General features: G+C 38.6%; 1 protein-coding gene across 7 annotated transcripts in view; it reads right to left on the bottom strand.

The window, feature by feature from the left end:
* Positions 1–17,215, bottom strand: part of NSD2 (nuclear receptor binding SET domain protein 2) — a 100,682-nt gene that overhangs the window by 16,849 nt on the left and 66,618 nt on the right. For 4 of the 7 annotated variants that reach the window (XR_010608454.1, XM_065660869.1, XM_065660859.1 and 1 more), the window contains exons 7-10: positions 17,112–17,189; positions 15,534–15,652; positions 12,409–12,490; positions 11,290–11,414 (exon numbers count right to left, since the gene is read on the bottom strand). Coding sequence is in view for 6 of the 7 variants with exons in the window: in XM_065660869.1 (XP_065516941.1) it covers positions 11,290–11,414; positions 12,409–12,490; positions 15,534–15,652; positions 17,112–17,189 (404 nt within the window). In the remaining variant the exon portion in view is untranslated. Of the gene's footprint in view, positions 1–4,889; positions 4,908–11,289; positions 11,415–12,408; positions 12,491–15,533; positions 15,653–16,465; positions 17,190–17,215 lie in introns of those variants that run through there. The other 3 variants (XM_065660899.1, XM_065660880.1, XM_065660902.1) reach the window with 3 other exon arrangements.

A 17,215-nucleotide genomic window follows, 5' to 3' on the forward strand; every position in this document is an offset into this window, starting at 1 on the left:
ACAGTAGAATGCACTTTATCAAGAACAGCCCAGCTTACAAAGTAATGGAGACAGCTATACTCAATCCCCCTATCAGCCAATCTCCTTTAATGTGAACATTTATTAGAAGTGATTTATTTTGAAATCAGAGAGAAAAATGTAAATCCGAACCAGGCCTGGCATTAGTCTTCATAAAATCCCTTTAGAAACACTGGTTTTGAGCGATTACTTCTCACTGCTGCTGCCAGCTAACTCGCATTCCTCCATTTAACATTTGCTTTCCTTGACCATGCCTGAAAATACTTTGTGAATTATATCAGAGTGCCAGTTGGTTGGGTTTTTTTTCCCCCTCAGATTACTTGGAAGGGTGTAAATGCGTGCAAATACACACTACCAGAGCAACTCATACCTACACATCACCTAGGAATATTTCTACAGCTGCAGTGATTTGGAGATTGAGAGCTTTAGAAGCAGTTAATAGGAACTGCATGTTAAGTTACGGCTTTGTTCAGGCACCAGGAAATCTCTGTCCCCTGGAAGGAGCTGCGAAACAGTAAACTGCAAATGCAACCTGAGTGCGTGGCCAGGAGCAGCCCCTTCTTGCTGGGAATGGCAGATGAAGAAAGGTAGCGTGGGAGTTCAGCAAAAACACAAACCCCTTTTCCCTTACGGTTGAAGTAAACTTCCACACATGCTTATTTCTGTTTAAACTATTCCCACAGAAGCACTAATTAGCACGTCATTATGTTCCTGTTCCAACTAGCCAAAATTAGTCATGTTTAGGAAAGAAAAAAAGCCACAATGAAAACCTCCAGACCGAAAACATAAGCTGGAAGGTCTTAGATCTGTATGGCTGCTCTACTCAAAGTAGCTTTTCTACTATTAAAAAAAGGGCTCTATATTGTAAACTAAACAGTCTTACGTTAACTTGACACTCTGGTTATCTCCCATCTTTTCCCCACACCACAAAGTACATGTAAAACCCCGAGAAAACCCATTTGTGCAGCACACCTTAAGACAGACTTCTTTCTAGCAGCAAAAGCTACAGTCTTGCCCTTGGGGGAAACACTCCTCTTCCCCCAGCTCGCTACTTTTGAAGGCAGAGCAGAGCAACAGAACATATCCAGGGACAAATACAGTCACAAGAGAATGAGGTTTGTTTCAAAGCAATGTGTCCTTAGCTTTGCTTTGCTTTAGACACTTGTAAAATGTTCAAAAGAAGGATGCAGACCTCTATAGGACAAGGTAACCCTATGGCAGATGACAGCTTTTCAAAACCCCCCTAGACACAGGTCACAAAAGCCCAGCCATTTGTGAACCATAGGTAGACAGCCATTTTCCTACAGAACTGAGATTTTACTGCCTCAGAATGAATGCACCAGCCCCTCATTTAAATTAAACGGTTACCGAGCCAAAAAGGAGCAGTGCTGGCAAGAATCAAACTCTGCACCACAAATGCAACCACAAAAGCCAAATTCTATCAGCCCACTGAAGATAAAACTTGGCAATTTTCACCCGCCTATAGATTAATGCTGGATTTCAAGCACGAATACCAACACATTTAGCATGAACAAAATACCTTTAGTTTATCAGCTGTATGGCTAACAGACCTGAGCCTCACACACTTCACAAATCAAACACTCTATTAACTACCAGTTTCGCACTACACAGACAAGCCTGGATACCTGCTTAAGGCAGTCACAACTCCTAAGAATCAATACATTCACAAGAAGCTCAGTGATATACTTGCACTGCCTGATGCAGGCTGCTGCTGCTGCAGAACACATCTCTGATCCCTGCTACCATGATCAAAGGTTTATCCAGCACATCCAACAGCCATGTTACATGTAACTCACGTACACAGTTCACATCCACTCCACCATCACCTGAGTTATATTGCTAATTTTAGGGGGCTAATTAAGGCGGAGATCAGCAGATTCCCTGTTATAAGTGAGGGAAGCATTTCTTCAGGATAATTCAGTTTCATCCTCGCCTTCTAACCTGCAGAAGGTGAAACACTCTCTACCAACTATCTCCCTTTACAAATAACCCCTATTCTATATAAATATCTTTCGGGAAAGCTCTTTCTATGAAGAGAGCCAGAATTCAAGACCTCAGCTCAAGTTATTCCAAAACAGATGATGGAAATATCAGGGAAGTAAAATGGGTGTCTGTCCCTTCAGGCCTGTGTACAAGAGGCTGAGGCAACCTTCCCCTAATATTTCTCATTAAGGACTTAAAACGTAGTGACAGGTAGAGCACGAGATGTTTGGGAAAACTGTATTTGTACCCCAAGCAAATGGCAACTAGTACCAAGGGATTCTGATTCACCGAGGGGACAGCTGAGTTTTGCAATAAAAATGCCTTTAGATTGAAACAGTCACTAAGTAAAGATGATTTACAAGACGATTGCTGGGCATCAGTTCACACTGACGTGAAACACAGCCACATCTAAAATTAAACATAATGCTTTTGTGGTTTAACACAACTTTCCGTAATAGTTCACATACAAGCACCCAAATCACAGCATTAAGTAAAAATCAGCATAGGTTTTGGGGGCTTTCTCCTTTGTTAACTTACAAACGTAAATCTTTCCCTTGCGATCATGCCAGAGCATGTCTTTTCCTTGCTTTTGTAATATAATCTCCTTAGCAAAGTAAACTGTGTGCAATTAACTGTTCTGATAGTCAGGCCAAGGTTCAAAGTAACCAAACATTTAGATTAGTGGCAAAGCCCGTTAATTAGCAATTGGGAGCCACTGCCGGTTTGCTGTTGCATTCTGGTTTGTATTTTGAGTTGCTTCTCATTTCTCATAAAGGCCAAGTATTATTTTTAAGAGTACAAATTTAGGGGAAAAAAAGGCAAGGCTGCTCACTTCGGATCTCCAGTAAGTGCCAAGTTTCTGCAATGAAATTGTACCCCAATGATATAATCACCTCCACTATTAGCAATTATTGATGCTGCAACACAGAAGATTCTGCAGAAGATAGCATCACTGCAAGCACCATCAAACTTCACATTCTGCACATCAGTCAGGCTTTCCTTCCCACTTCCCTCAGTTACTGAACGTCAACACTGCTTTGCGAGGACGTGCCTGCAGAGGCTCTCGCACGGCTCCGCACGAGCACTGAGCAACCGGGTGGCATTTCAGAAATCAAACGCAGCTCTTTCAACCGGAAACTGCGCCTCTGCATACACAAGTGAGGGAAAGGGGGAAACTGGCCTAAAAAGCAAACCATGAGCTTTGCCCTTCTTTTGGGCTGAATTCACTTCAGGGCTCAGTGAGGTTCAGAATACCAGAAGCAACAAATTAACCACCAGGCTCCCAAGGCAAATCCTTCCTTTCCCATGTGCATCAGTTAATCACTACTCACACACTCAAGACTCAAAGGGAACACGTAAGGACACATTACTGCATTTTTCCAAGTTCTTTATAGCTTTGTTATTGGAATAATACTTCTACTGAGCCAATCTGGGACAAAATGTTGGCATCTCAGTAAATTCTTTGGTTTTACTATTATAGTTTTTCTCATGGATACAAATCTATCGTTAGTTCAAGAACTGGGTCTACTCATCTCAAGGTATTTTGATCATACCTCTTATACCACTACAACTTTCTTTTTGGTAATAGTTACTCAGACCCACAATGGCAAAGGAATCAGCACATCAGGACTCTCTATCCCCAAAGTATTTTTAATCTTCTTTGGAACTATATTCTGAAATTCCCTGTTCACATTAACCAAAGTGTTTAATGGATTCTTTTCAGACAAACATCGACCTATTTTCAGATAGACTATGTAAGAATGCTTATAAAAGCATTAATTCTTAACTGAATGAAGATGCTCTTGCAACTGAATACTGGGCAACTGCTTAATTACTAAATATAAGGATGAGATTTACTCATTTATGCTGCATCCGGAACTACTTTTCCTCATTTTGTGAAATGTGCACAAAGATGCAAGGACTGTCTGTGGAATATTGGAGTTTCCTTCTCATGACTGCATTGACTAAATAAGAACGTTTTTGACGTAGGGTGCTGGGCAGGCTAAGCAAAGAGGAGGAAATGTGTGCAATTGTACATTTAAAAGAAGGCTTAAGACACTAGCATACTGAATGGAATTAAACTGAGACAGGTATGTGCATCTTGTGAGTTCATTTATATTCTTAATTTGGGCTTTTGACTGAGGCTTTCTAAAAGGATGAAGGCGGAGGGGGGCAGAAGATTATTTGACTGAAGCACTGTGTACAAAACCACTTCTCGAATGTTTTTCCTACTGCAAGACTTCCCTCAGCTGCAACATGGAGTTTCAGTTCACCGCACCACCGGTTAAAGCGTGCAAAGGTGAAAGGATAAGAACTAGCACAGGGGAATGTTTCTCAGAGCATTCAGTACATCTAAACGTTGAGTTCAGGCATACAACTTTTTAAGCATTTCTTTTGCAACCAGGTACCTGATTCCGGCCACACACCTCAGCAGGAATGTGAACCAATTCTTCATTGCCCCTGGCTTAAAAACAGAGGGGAAAAAAAAAGGTAGGATATAAGCTGGTATGTACGCTCAGCCTGCGTATTTCCAGAATCACGTGGGCGAACTGTGCAAATGGCATCGTTAGTTCCACATCTGGATGGTTGAGATTTCACTTTAAAGAGAAAAAAAGAGGCAGGTACTGACGTATTTTCCCTGGCATCCAGTCAAAGCGATGCGTGACACAAGGGAGGGTAGCCTAGGATTTAAAAATTCAAACGATTCCGTGTTTCAAAGAGGCAGGTGAGGATGAACTGAAACACTGACGGGGACGTTTGCTCCATCCTCTCACCTACCCGAGGAAAACATGCTTTGTTTTTCCATTCCAAATTTTCTACGTCCTTTCAGACAGCTCCAAAATCCAATAGTAAATGCCACTGACAGCAAAACCATTACACTGTCACTGCAAGGGAAAAAAAAAGGTTCAAAAACTCTAGGCCTGAAAATAAAACAACTGAGAATTTCAGAATTTAACATACTCAGAACACAAAAATGTAACTGTTCTGCTTGTCAAGACTGGCCCTCAATTAGCTGTTGATCTGGTTATTAAACGTGCTTTTTGTGTTAGGCTTAGGATTAAGTCTTCATTTCTAAAAGATGATCTTTAAAAGCATCTTTGATGGCTCAATGTTATCCTGGGGGTTGGGAGGGGGTGGTGGTTGTGTGGGGCTTTTTCCCTTCCCTGGAAGTACCTCCTGGCTAAAGGATGCCCTAAAGGACTAGAGCACCGGTATTTGTTCACGCAAAAACTCATGCCTCATGGAGCAGAAGCAAGTTTCAACTACTCCTCACTGTGTGTTAGCAATTGCAAAGTGAACAGCATTCACACTTCTTCCCAGCTTCACTGGGACTTCTCCTCTCCTAGATCCCATTCAGACAAGCTTTCTTTGCCCGGTGCTTGAAGATTTAAAACAAAATTGGGAATTCTGAGTGAAGAAGTTGCTAATATTTATGCACCTATGGTCCACACACTGGAACGGGCTTCACCAGTTACTACTCCATCAGGCACACACCTTTTCAGACTTCCAGCTACCTATTTCCATTAAAAACTGGTAATTCTTCCTCAAAAAACTCACTTTATTAACTCGGTGTTATAAAAACACTTCTTACATTACTCATGTATCCTTACTTAACAGCACTTCTTAAGCATTAAGAGTACAAAGTTTGATCTTAGTCATATTCAAGATGACAGTGTTCTTCTGTCACATTGTGCTTAAGCAGTTATAAAAGCAATTAAAGGGCAAAATTTTCCAGAGTCAAAAAAGTTAACTCTCCCTCTTCCCCGTTTTACTTGAGCATCTCTTGTTTTATGATCCTGGCTGTAGAAGATGAAATGGAAACAAAATCCACTCCATATATTTATTTTAAAGGTCAGGGTATATAAAAGGAAACCAAAGCATGGCAGAAAATTACTGCCTACCAATGAAAAAAGTGGAAGGAAAGTCACCTCCACAGCAGGATCCATCAAAGAAAGGGCCCACAAAGAGTGACCTGACTCTCTTTCCGAGCTGTCGGACCCTCACTGGGTTAAGTGAAATCCTCTTTCAGGTCATCTGCTATCTTTAACAGACACACTGCATCTTTTTAAAAGCATTTCAGAAGCATGTTTCCATGACTTCTAAATGCTGTTGGCTATTAAGTTCCACTTCGCTTTAAACTAAGGACACTGCTACAAGCTCAGACTTCCTGACATGACTTTAGAGTCAGTGATTGCGGTACCACAATCATCCAGGAGGAAGTGGTCTGGTCAAGAAGCTTTCTCTAGAGAGGTTGGAGTATGCATGTTCTGATAAGCAAACTCTTTAGTCTTACCACAGACAAACCCCCAACTGCCTTTTTTTCCCTCATTAACAATATCTCAGTGGCTACAGGGTTGGGTTTGTTTTAATCTAAGCACAACTGAAAGGAGCGTAAGTCAGCAAGCAACATACAAACACCAGGTCAGGCTGTATTCAAAAGACAATCTATCGTGCACCCACACGGAGACAGAAAAACTGACAGAGCCAATTGAGTTACAGTTAACATTTCCTTTATTTCAGTATAAGAATTCCTGAACTGAATGAAGAATGGTATTTTGGCCCATACTGCTAGACTAGATAAATTCTTTAACTATGCAGTGCCACAAGTGTACACAGTACTGTAAGAGCAAAAAAGACGGCCTGGGACAAGTTTCATTTTTATTATTAGCAGGAGTTAGACGTTTCAGGTAAGGATATTGCATTTCTGAATTTGCCTGGAAAAGTTAATTCAAACTATGAGAACATTTTAAAACATGATAAAATTGCCTACAGATATTCATGATACTTTGGTAGGGGATGCGGAATCAAAACCTACATCATGTAAACATTCAGCAAACAGATTCTCTGCACTCTGAAGCCTAAGTAATACATAAGGTGAAGATAATTACATAAAGAAACTTAATTTTCTACACAGAACGTGCTGCCAAAGAACAAAAGTCATGCCTAGAACTGTTTTCCATGTGAAAGTAGAAGCACAGTAACCAAACCGTATGATCTGGTGGGTGATGCAGGTCATTTCAACTGTTAGAGGCTTTAGCAGAGGTTTAGCAAGAAATAAGTCCAATAACTTGCAGTGTTCCACAAAAATGTACCCCTGACTGCTCACTGGTGCTTTGAAACAGGGAAGAAAACCAAAAAACATCTATAGGCATACAGAAACAAACACAGGAAACCACTGTCTGCCAAGTCAGAGGATTTAAGGTGGCACTATATATCTTAAATTACCCTTAAGTATTGTTTTGAAGAGAAAATTACCCTCCCAGCAAGCTAGAATGGAACGCTAGAAGCATACTGACTGCGTTTAACAACCTCCAAGGTTAGCTTCAGCTCTATTTGCTGTAGGCCAGTACTTCGTTTAGAATAATGCCAATTCCTTTCTTCCTTCCTGTTTTTAGGATGTCAAAGACAGTTTTAACCTTCAGTAAACATACCTAAAATAGCTTACTTGTGTACTGTAGGACAACTAAACTCCAGTGTCAAGAAATGGAGCTGACATACTTTTCAACTGCAAGCTGTACATGTCTCATGACTGCCTTCTAAATCAAGTATCTTACCTTTTAAGAATGGTATGTGTTTTCTCCATTGTGGATACATGCTAATACCCATTAAATAATGCAAACAAACCAAATTTACCTCAAATCAGTAATAAGAAAAAAATCTACTGCTCAATATGCAGAAAAAGGGCAAAACTTCAGGTTTACGTTATTGTAACTTGCATTATTAGGCCTTGGAAACGTAAGAAGCTGCAGTTAGAATCTGCAACTGAGCTTGCTTTGACACCGGATGTTATAGAAAGAATTCCCCCTAGGGAAGATATGAGGAACTCCCAATCAAAACACCACCATCAAAACCTCTTTAAAAGCTTCTTTGAACTGCCATCTGCTGGTCAGCTCATACTTCATGAGGATACGATGAATGACAGGCTAGCTCAGAACAGAGCGTTACACGGTCTTTATTTTGTCCTCTCTCAGAAAAAAGTTCCCATTTCTTTGACAATGTTCAGAAGTAAAACCTAGAGACTGCAGGATACCATGACACTTATCTGCTGTCAACAAATCCATCCAACCTAAATGAAGCCAGCCAAGCCCCACAAAAACGGGTTTAAAAGCTAAAGCAGATATATTTCATGCAAACCCACAAAGCGTGCCAATAATCCAGCGGTAATGGTAATGTAAAGCCTTTTTTATTTAGTAAAAAAATACTGGTTACACTCTCTAAGGGCACCTACTACATTACTGGGCAGTGGAGGGCTGAGGTGAAAAAAAAGAAACAAGAATACACCACCTGTATCTCTTCTCACAAATATCATGAGCTTTTGGATGGTCACACCATGTCTGACACAGGCAGTAAAAAACTACTCCGAGCTTTTGCAGACTTCAAAGTGTTGATTATCTTTCTCACATCTGACCTGCCAGTTGCTCATTAGGAATTAGATTTTAAACAGAGTCATATTTGACATGAAGTACTGGAGTAAACAGCTACTGGTATCAAGTGCCTAGAAGTAGTAAGCATTTCATTTCAAGATTGAATGCAGGTATAAAATTTATTTGTTCATGTAGAACACCTTCTGTTTCTGCCCATCCATCTTACAAAAACTGAGTGAAAGTCTACCTTTCAATCTCTGATAGGTCTATAAATGTTTGATTGCTCTTAAGAACCCCCACCCCATTTCTATCCTCTGTAAATTACGCATCCGAAGTAACTTATCAGTTAAAAATCTGGCCTCAACTGATGATGTAATATCTCAAATAAACACTATTAAAAAATATCCCCAATAGTAACAAAAAGCATCCAAAATAGTACTTTTTAAAAGGTCAAGAAAGATGCATCTTTCAAACAAGAAAAAATCTGAGCACGCCCTTCTTACTGTACACAGCCCTCCTAAAACCTAGTTGCAATGCACTGAGATTTAAGAGGTGTGTAGCTAGCAACAGTCCTTGGCAAATAATAGTCATATCCAGGTTCCATTCTGGAGCCAGCTGTCTACAGATAGTGTGGGGGGGAAATGGATGGAAAAGAAACAAAGGCCAGAATCCACTTAGTATTGCTTGTGGAGGTGTATGTGCTTCTGGAATATACAGAACCTTTCCTGTCTTTGTTAAGAGAGCATCTAACTCAACATTTAGAAGTACTATAGTGAACATAGAAATACAAAAGTTAATCACCAAATGTATTTAATGTTGAGAAGAGTTACATCCTATTCCATTATCTGTGCAAAGCTTTCATCATTGCATGATAGTGTCTGGTTTTTAAGCTCTTTCCCTTAACACTCTGGAGAAGGGTCCTCTCTGGATGTACGCTCTCAGGGCACACACACATTTAGTCATTTAGACAAGTGCTAAGTAATAATACAAAAGGAGGAAAAAAAAAACTTTTGAAAGCTACACACACAACCCAAAATTTAGGTATTTCCTGTTTTTTTGTAGAATGGATCAATAGCAAGTTCAGAAACACATGCCTGTCATTTTTATTTTATTCAAAGGCAAAATATATCTATTATCATAGGAAACAAACTGGGTTCAATCCTTACTTGGTACAGGTTAGTGTAGCTTTAGACGACCTAAGGATCTATTCCACTAATCTACTCCTGGCCTGGACCCAGCCCTGCAAAAATCTCTGCTATTTGACTGGGAGTATTTTCTGTTATCTTGATTTAGATTGTTTTGATATTTTAAAACCTTTAAAACCTTTGCAATCAATAAACTGATTTTCTAGTCTGTGATCTCTGAGCAATGTACCATCATGCTATTTTTCCTCACATCTTTTGCTATTTAGCAGTGAGTAAATTAAGAGCCAAGTTTTAAAATTTCCACCTCAGCCTATAAAACCACATCCTTTTTTACATGTGAACCATTAAGTCATAACCTCAAATCCTACAAAAATGGACCTTTTGTTGAGAAAGATTTCTGAAGATATCATTTTAGAGACACACTATCTAGAAATAGAATCTTTCTCCTGAGACTGTAATATTTTGAGATACATATTTAGAGCCAAAAAGTATGTTTCTTAAACTGGTCTGGCTGAATAGATGGTCCCAAGTACAAACAGCAAGTCCCAGCAGTAAAGCCAAAACAGCAGAAGCTGGTAGGCCAACATATAGGAGTCTCTCTACTGAGAAAACAAAGAACAATTCTTGACTGCTGCTATGGACATTACTTCCTGTAGGACTTGCTTTGTACTGGGGTATAGGTGAGAGAATTCACTGGATTTTTTGGTTAGAATCTTTTTCCTGTACATTAAGATATACAGCCATTAACATGCAACCTTTTTTTTCCCCACCCAAAGGTAAACCATTTATTCCATATTTATTCAATATTGTCTAGATATTTCAACTGCATTCATTATAGTGTCTAAGCACCTCATGCGTTTTGTTAAGGAAGATTAAAGAGTCTCTAAGCATAGCTGGAAGCCCTACTCATTAGCAGGAAAATATTTTCTCTACAGCTTTTGAAATACAAACTGCTTGGAGCTGTTTGTCTATGGATATTTTACTAAATCCTACCAACTACACTTCTGAATCCACCTGCAAAACAGCATGCATACTTCACCCTCATGCTGCCACTCTTTGGCTGATAGGTTTTAATAGCGTAGATGACCTGGGGAATGGTTTAATGGATTGTATGAATACACTTCTGGTACATACATTTCATTTATTGTATGTCAATTGAGAAGAATTACAGTTCCAAATACGCAGAGCTAAGACTATGATTAGTAAGTATCAAAGAGATACATCCTTCACTGCCTGTTTTAACTCTACTGGCAATGAAGTTATCTGCATCAGAGAAATAGCGCTTAAACAGCCTGAAAACTAATTTGAGCTAAAAGGGGCTCTGCTCAGAAAACTGTCCAGTTCTAGATCAAATAGAGGATTAAGAAACTTGCTTCAATATAAAAGCTATGGCAACATGACAATATTGAGTTACATAATGTAACTAATGTAGTACACTTACATAAAGTCTGTAGAAGAAAATACAGAACACACTGGCATTTTACTTTGCCTCTAATAGAAGGTTACAATTCTAAAACCTTGTTGGTAAATACATTAAAAACCACAATAATATCGCCACGTCCCCAAATCAGACGTTCGTATTACAATAAATGAATTTGCAATGCACACGTTAACAGGTTTCACAGAGGCCAAAACTGTAACTTGTCTAGAGCACCAACGTTAGAGAATTCGCCTTTGATTTCTGTGTTTTTAAGCAAGATTCACACCTGATCATTTTGTAATTAAATAGCTGTGTGCGAACACCACTTTTTTTTTACCTCATTCTCAGTTAAGGAAGCTGAAGGAGATGAACTCTTGCTAAAAGCAAGAGTTGAAGATTCTGGTGCTGAAGCCCGATTTCGCTTCTTCAGAGGTTTACATGCATCAGACAGATTTTTCGTTGCTGTAAAATAATTTTGGTTTACAAAGTGAAGTTTGGAACTTTAAAACGTTATCTCCCTGAAGCCATTTAAAAATACTCCTTTGGCTAAAGGAAGGAATGATTTAGGTATGTCTTCTGGGCACCTACATAGGGCTGAGAGAACATGAAGTATATTTCTGAAACCTTGCGTTTTGGCTTGATTTTAAAAATAAAGAGGTTTCTATCGGGCAAGTATGTACTAAAAATGGCTAAGGAATGTTTTCCCAAAGCTAATTTCTATTAAAATATCTTGTGGCTTAGACCTCTTTACAGCAGAGGTAAGAGTTATCTCCTCAGATAAACATTAGAAGGCCTACATGATCTCATCACAATCTGAGTACCACTAAAGCTTTGTTAAGCTTTACATTGGAGCCAGGTACCAGACATTATCTATGCCATGTCCCCACTTCTACATTGTGCAGAACTAGCTGAAGCTTACTTGTCTTTGGCAAATCATTATAATACCTAAAGAGGCATGCTCTCACGGAAGTTACCTTGAACTTGAGCATCATTAACAAACCTAAATATTGGGTTTTGGTTCAAGGTTATTTAGAATTCCCCTCGCGCTCCACACTGCCTCCCATCAACCATCATTTAAGAGGACTAAAATCACATTGTAGCTGATTACACTGATGGTCACTGCGCTTGTTTTATTGGGCTAATGCACAATGACAGATTGGAGCAGTAGGGATTTGCATCAGTGCTCGCCAAGATCACAGGGCAACAGCTTTAATTTGGTGCCATCAAATGGTGAACTTGTGAACTGCTGCTTTAAATCAGCAACACACAATTTCAGTCAAATATAACACTGCAAAATGGTGGTAGTGGAGGAAGAGGGCATGTCCCCCCCACCCCATCTGTGGCACCGTGGCTGTAGCTGGTTATGACATCAGCAAAATTCAGCTGCTGCCTCAGACAACCTGTTTAAGTTATTTAATTGAAAAAGTGACATTAAAACTTATTCTGACCACATTACCTGACTGGTTCTTTTGTGAAGAGGAGGTTTCTGTGACCTTAGAAGAGTTTGTTTTGGCTGTTTTGTCATTGCTTGTCTCCCTCTGTCACAAAAAAAAATATGAAAAAATAAAAAAACTCCTAATTTATGAGTGGTTGGATAAATCTGGCAATTACTTCTGGATTTATGCTATTCAAAAGGAAGTGTCTTTACAAATATCTGAATGGTAATGGAGTTAAGCTAGGCCCATGTAAGTGATTTTTAAAACTCATTTACAGCACAGGGTACAAACCCATAAACAAAGGAGAAAATTAAACACAATATTCCAGCAGCCCACTTATCCATCCCAAACTCAGCATATCAAAAGGGAAGCTCTAAATGAACAGAAAACAGGTAAATTACCCTTACTATTCTTTGTCTAAACTAGTCAAATTAAAACCTTCAATTACTAAAGGTAAGCTGCAGGATTAGTATATAAATCTGAGAATAAATCCTGTGCATTACTGTAAGTCTCAGAGAGGCTTGCTTTCAACTCCGTAACTTATAGCAGTGCCATGGTTTAAATTACTATGGTTAAGATTGTTTCAGCATTTCCAAAAGAAAACCCACTACTTTCAAGGGAGCATAAATTTGCTCCAGATGGAGAATTTATCATTAAAAGTTTAGGCCAAAAACTGGGGAAGGTTTTGTCAAAGCTTTGTCAAAAATCACACTCTGTCCCTTACACATGCCACTATGTTTTTCCTTTTTGTATTTTACAAATTCATTGAAGTAATAAGTCACCAAAATCATAGCCAAGAATGCCTACCCTGACAAATGCTCACTTAATCAGTAAGAATACTACTACTGAACAGAAGGTTTTACGTACTTTTTATAGTCTCCATCTGACATTCAGCTTTGCAAAACGTGCAGGCAAACACCTCAAAGGCCAGAGAACTGGTTTCCTTTGTGAAAGTAAATATGAATGGCTACTGCACTACAGATGTGCTACAATGTGCTTTTACTGGCTTCTCAGTAGGTAACATGCCCTACTACTAATGCCACCAGACGCTCCCAGTATCAGTTTTCTAAGATTACTGTTACACTTCAGTGTAAATATGAAAGCAAACGTACAGTACAGTCCACTGTTAAATTTAAAGCATGCTTTACAGAACCCCCATTTTGTTAATGTGCATTTTATGTACATCATGAAAGCACGGATAAGCAAATTAGTTTTTCAAGACTTCCATATGGGTACTCATGGCTTGGTTACTTTGTGTGAGAACATTCAGATTTTGTCAATGAGAATTAAAGGCAAAAAGGAGAGGATGACTCTCATGCAAGAAGTAGTGAGAACACATCATTAAAGTTCCTCCTATCCAAAATGATTGCAACAAAAGCCTGTAGGTATATTGGGAATAACAGAAGGAAGGTGCTTGGTTAGAGTTTGCTGTTTGAATCATTACATAGACATTTTCACTGTCATCCACTACATGTTTTACTAAGCAGCAGCATATATAGCTAGAAGTACCCTGGGCTGGTGAATGCAGGAAAGAGACTTCAGAGATAATTCATAAGAGAAACCACACAGCAATGACTCCACAATATACAACCCTTCTGTGGACAGAAGCACAAGCACTGCTATACGAGTTTAGAGTTTCCTAATTACGTGATATTTATACACACCAGATTCCTAGTACCTAGCTCTGATAAACAGATCAGATAGAGGACAACACTTTTTAAATGCACATTACTAAGCATTATTAGTGGTATGTATCTTCTGGAAATAATTATTCTAATTCGTTTTCCTGTTAATAGTCACATCTGTGCCACAGCATCAAACGTATCACAACTTCCTCTGCATGAGCTACACTGCAATCACCTTTCATTCTGCTTGGGATAATGAAGGCTAATTGTAGCGCACAAACGCTGGTGGGATAGTAAAGAAGTAACTTTAGGGGCAAGCAAAACAGGGACTTTGAAGCAGGAATTAATTACAATAAGTAAACTCAATTATTCCATGGATCCAGTGTATTATAGTAAATTCAAAACAATTAGAGAAGTTTAAAAAGGACCCAAAAATTTCTCCTAGGACACGAGATGAATATTCAACAACTAACCCATTAGAGCAAGAAGAGCAAAAACTAGTTTTGGCCCTTCTTTTTGCAAAGGTAGCAACATTTCTGGAAGAATTATCTTTGTCCCTTGCTAATAAGCTCATTAAGCCTCGGTATCAGAAGTTCTCTTTATTTTTATACTGAACTCTAGCCAAGTTGTCTGAATACCCACAATATCAACAGAGGCACTACAATAACCAGCCTACCAAACACACTGACATATGTGACCTTCATAATGCATTTAAAAAATAAATCAACTACCTTCCCTTATATTCGGTTGCTTCATTTAATCACAGTACTACTTAAGTCCTGAGATGAGGTCTGTGATACACTACAGTACGATATTGAAAACACTTGAGCTAAGCTTTACACACAAGTAAAACCCATGAAGTTCAACCCATGGTCTACATGCATGACTAAATAAACCTGTGCTTAAGTCTCTACAAGATTTGGGCTGTATCCATATCCATAGTTTCAGTGACCTATGTACAGAAAATCCTCATCCTCACAAGCACGCTAAAGGAAGGAGCCTGTGATTTGTGCAGTAACTATACTGTAACATTTACTGCAGCTCTGTAAGTTAACAAATGGGTCAGCATGCCACCCTAAAATGTCCTATAGGCTTCCAGTTCTTGAAAAGTAGTTTTTCTGTTTTGCTTTGCTTGTTTTCCTCTCTCCCCCACCCAAAATTGTCTAAATTAAGTATTGACTAAAGATATTTTTCTACATCTCTGTACTTCAATTCAGGAGGAAAGAAAAAGAACTACAAAGCATGACAACAGAGAAAGGTCATGCCTCTGCACGTTCCTTAGGGAAACATTTAGACACACATTTTCACCACAGTTTTAAGTATCAAGTGCAATTGTCATACTTCCATCCTCAAAACCAAAGGAAAAAAAAACCCACAGCAATAATCCACATTTATCTCTGAATATTTACCAGAGTTTGGTTACTTTTATAACCCTGAAAAGGAAATGCTGACAAACTTAACTACAGCAATGTGACTGGTGCTGCTATAAATCAACCCAAACAAACCAACGACATAATTACCTTCCGATTATTCTGTTTATCCATCCTGAGTCTTTTCCTAGGTGCTTCCTGAACTTCAAAATCTTCTGTAGGTTCCTTTGTCCTCTTTTTTTGTTTTCTTTTATTTCCATGTAAGTTACCTTGGGATGGGGGATGGGGGAAACTTACATGAAAAATAATCTAAAACCCACTTTCAAGTTATTTTGAACTGATCTAGTTATTTAAGTTACTTTTCTTTCAGTCGTTATTTTTAAAACACGGTTAAACATTAACACAGTTTAATGACCTCTCAATGCTTAAGGTCTGTTTTCTGGTGCTGAAGACTAACTCTAGAACACATCCAAATCAACTGCTTCACTCAAGCTATTTTAGAAAGACAAGTCTACCTGTATAAGCACTAGTTTAAGAACTATTACTGCCCAACATTTGTTTCATATTATCAGAGTGCACATGATTGATCTATACAGCTTTTAACTCTCCTTCCACTTTGTAATAGTGTCTTTATCACTGAACGAATTTTTAAGTCTCCTCCTTAAGTCTCCTTAAAGTTCTCCGAATGATGGAGATACTGGTGACATCTATTAAGGGGCTTCTGGAAAAGACAAGATATCACCAACTGTACAGATTAATTCTCTTTTCCTGGTACGGCAGTTTCAGACTCTAACAAGCTTACTTCTATTTCACAGGAGACTGTAAGATCCCCTTCCTTTGTGAACCAAAATCCTAAGAACAGAATCACATTGGTCATTTTAAACCAACGGACGTATTCATATATTTAGATGATTGTTCACAGTAAAGTTCAAGCAGCTGCTAAATTGCAAAAGGTAAGTGACTAACCTACATACCGCTTCCACAGGTTCAGCTATTGTTTGCACTCACTCTACCTCAAAAAGACAGATGAAGGTTTAGGAAGTGGTCTGTTCCATCAGGATGAAATGACAACATTATTACACTTTCCAGTACTCTATTTTATGAAGCTACAGAGTATTATTAGCATGAAGATTGCAAGCTCCAAGGGCACAAACACGTTAACTGAAAATTGCCCTACAGCTACAAGCATTCTATTCCAGTGGGAACAAATAGCTGTAAGTATAAAAAAATATAGCAACTTGAAAATATGGATAATTTTCAAATTAATATTCTTATCTTAAACAATCTAGGACATATTCTATTATCAGACTCAATCGACAAAGCAGACTGAAATGGCTCCAGGAGAACCTGCTACTTACAAAAAGCCAGCAAAAGAAATCCCACAATATTCTTCCAAGTTTAAGATAAGAGGATCTGGGTAGGGAATGATTGAACTGACATGTTTTCATCTGCATAAAACTATAAACGTACACAATATATGTACTAGAAACACCTGGTACAGGTACAATTTCAATTACATTTCTTGCAATATGACACTGAGGAAGGTGAACAAAATTCAGCACTACAGTGTTTAGATATTTAATTTGGGATCCATTAAAATTCTAACGCCAAGGAAGACAACATCTGAGATAAAAATAGATTATGATACGTGGGCGATTACATAAAAAAATACACTCAATAGCTACTTATAATGATGAACTATTTGCACACAACACAAATTTCAATTACTTCTGGATCTTGATCTCCTTTTAGGTGAGTCTTGAAACACTTTACGTTTGGCCTCTCCAATATTCTTCAATGATGAACCTTGAGAGATACAGAATGTGTTTTTT

The sequence above is a fragment of the Lathamus discolor genome, chromosome 1, assembly GCF_037157495.1.
Source record: "Lathamus discolor isolate bLatDis1 chromosome 1, bLatDis1.hap1, whole genome shotgun sequence".
In the NCBI taxonomy this organism is placed as follows: Eukaryota; Metazoa; Chordata; class Aves; order Psittaciformes; family Psittacidae; genus Lathamus; species Lathamus discolor.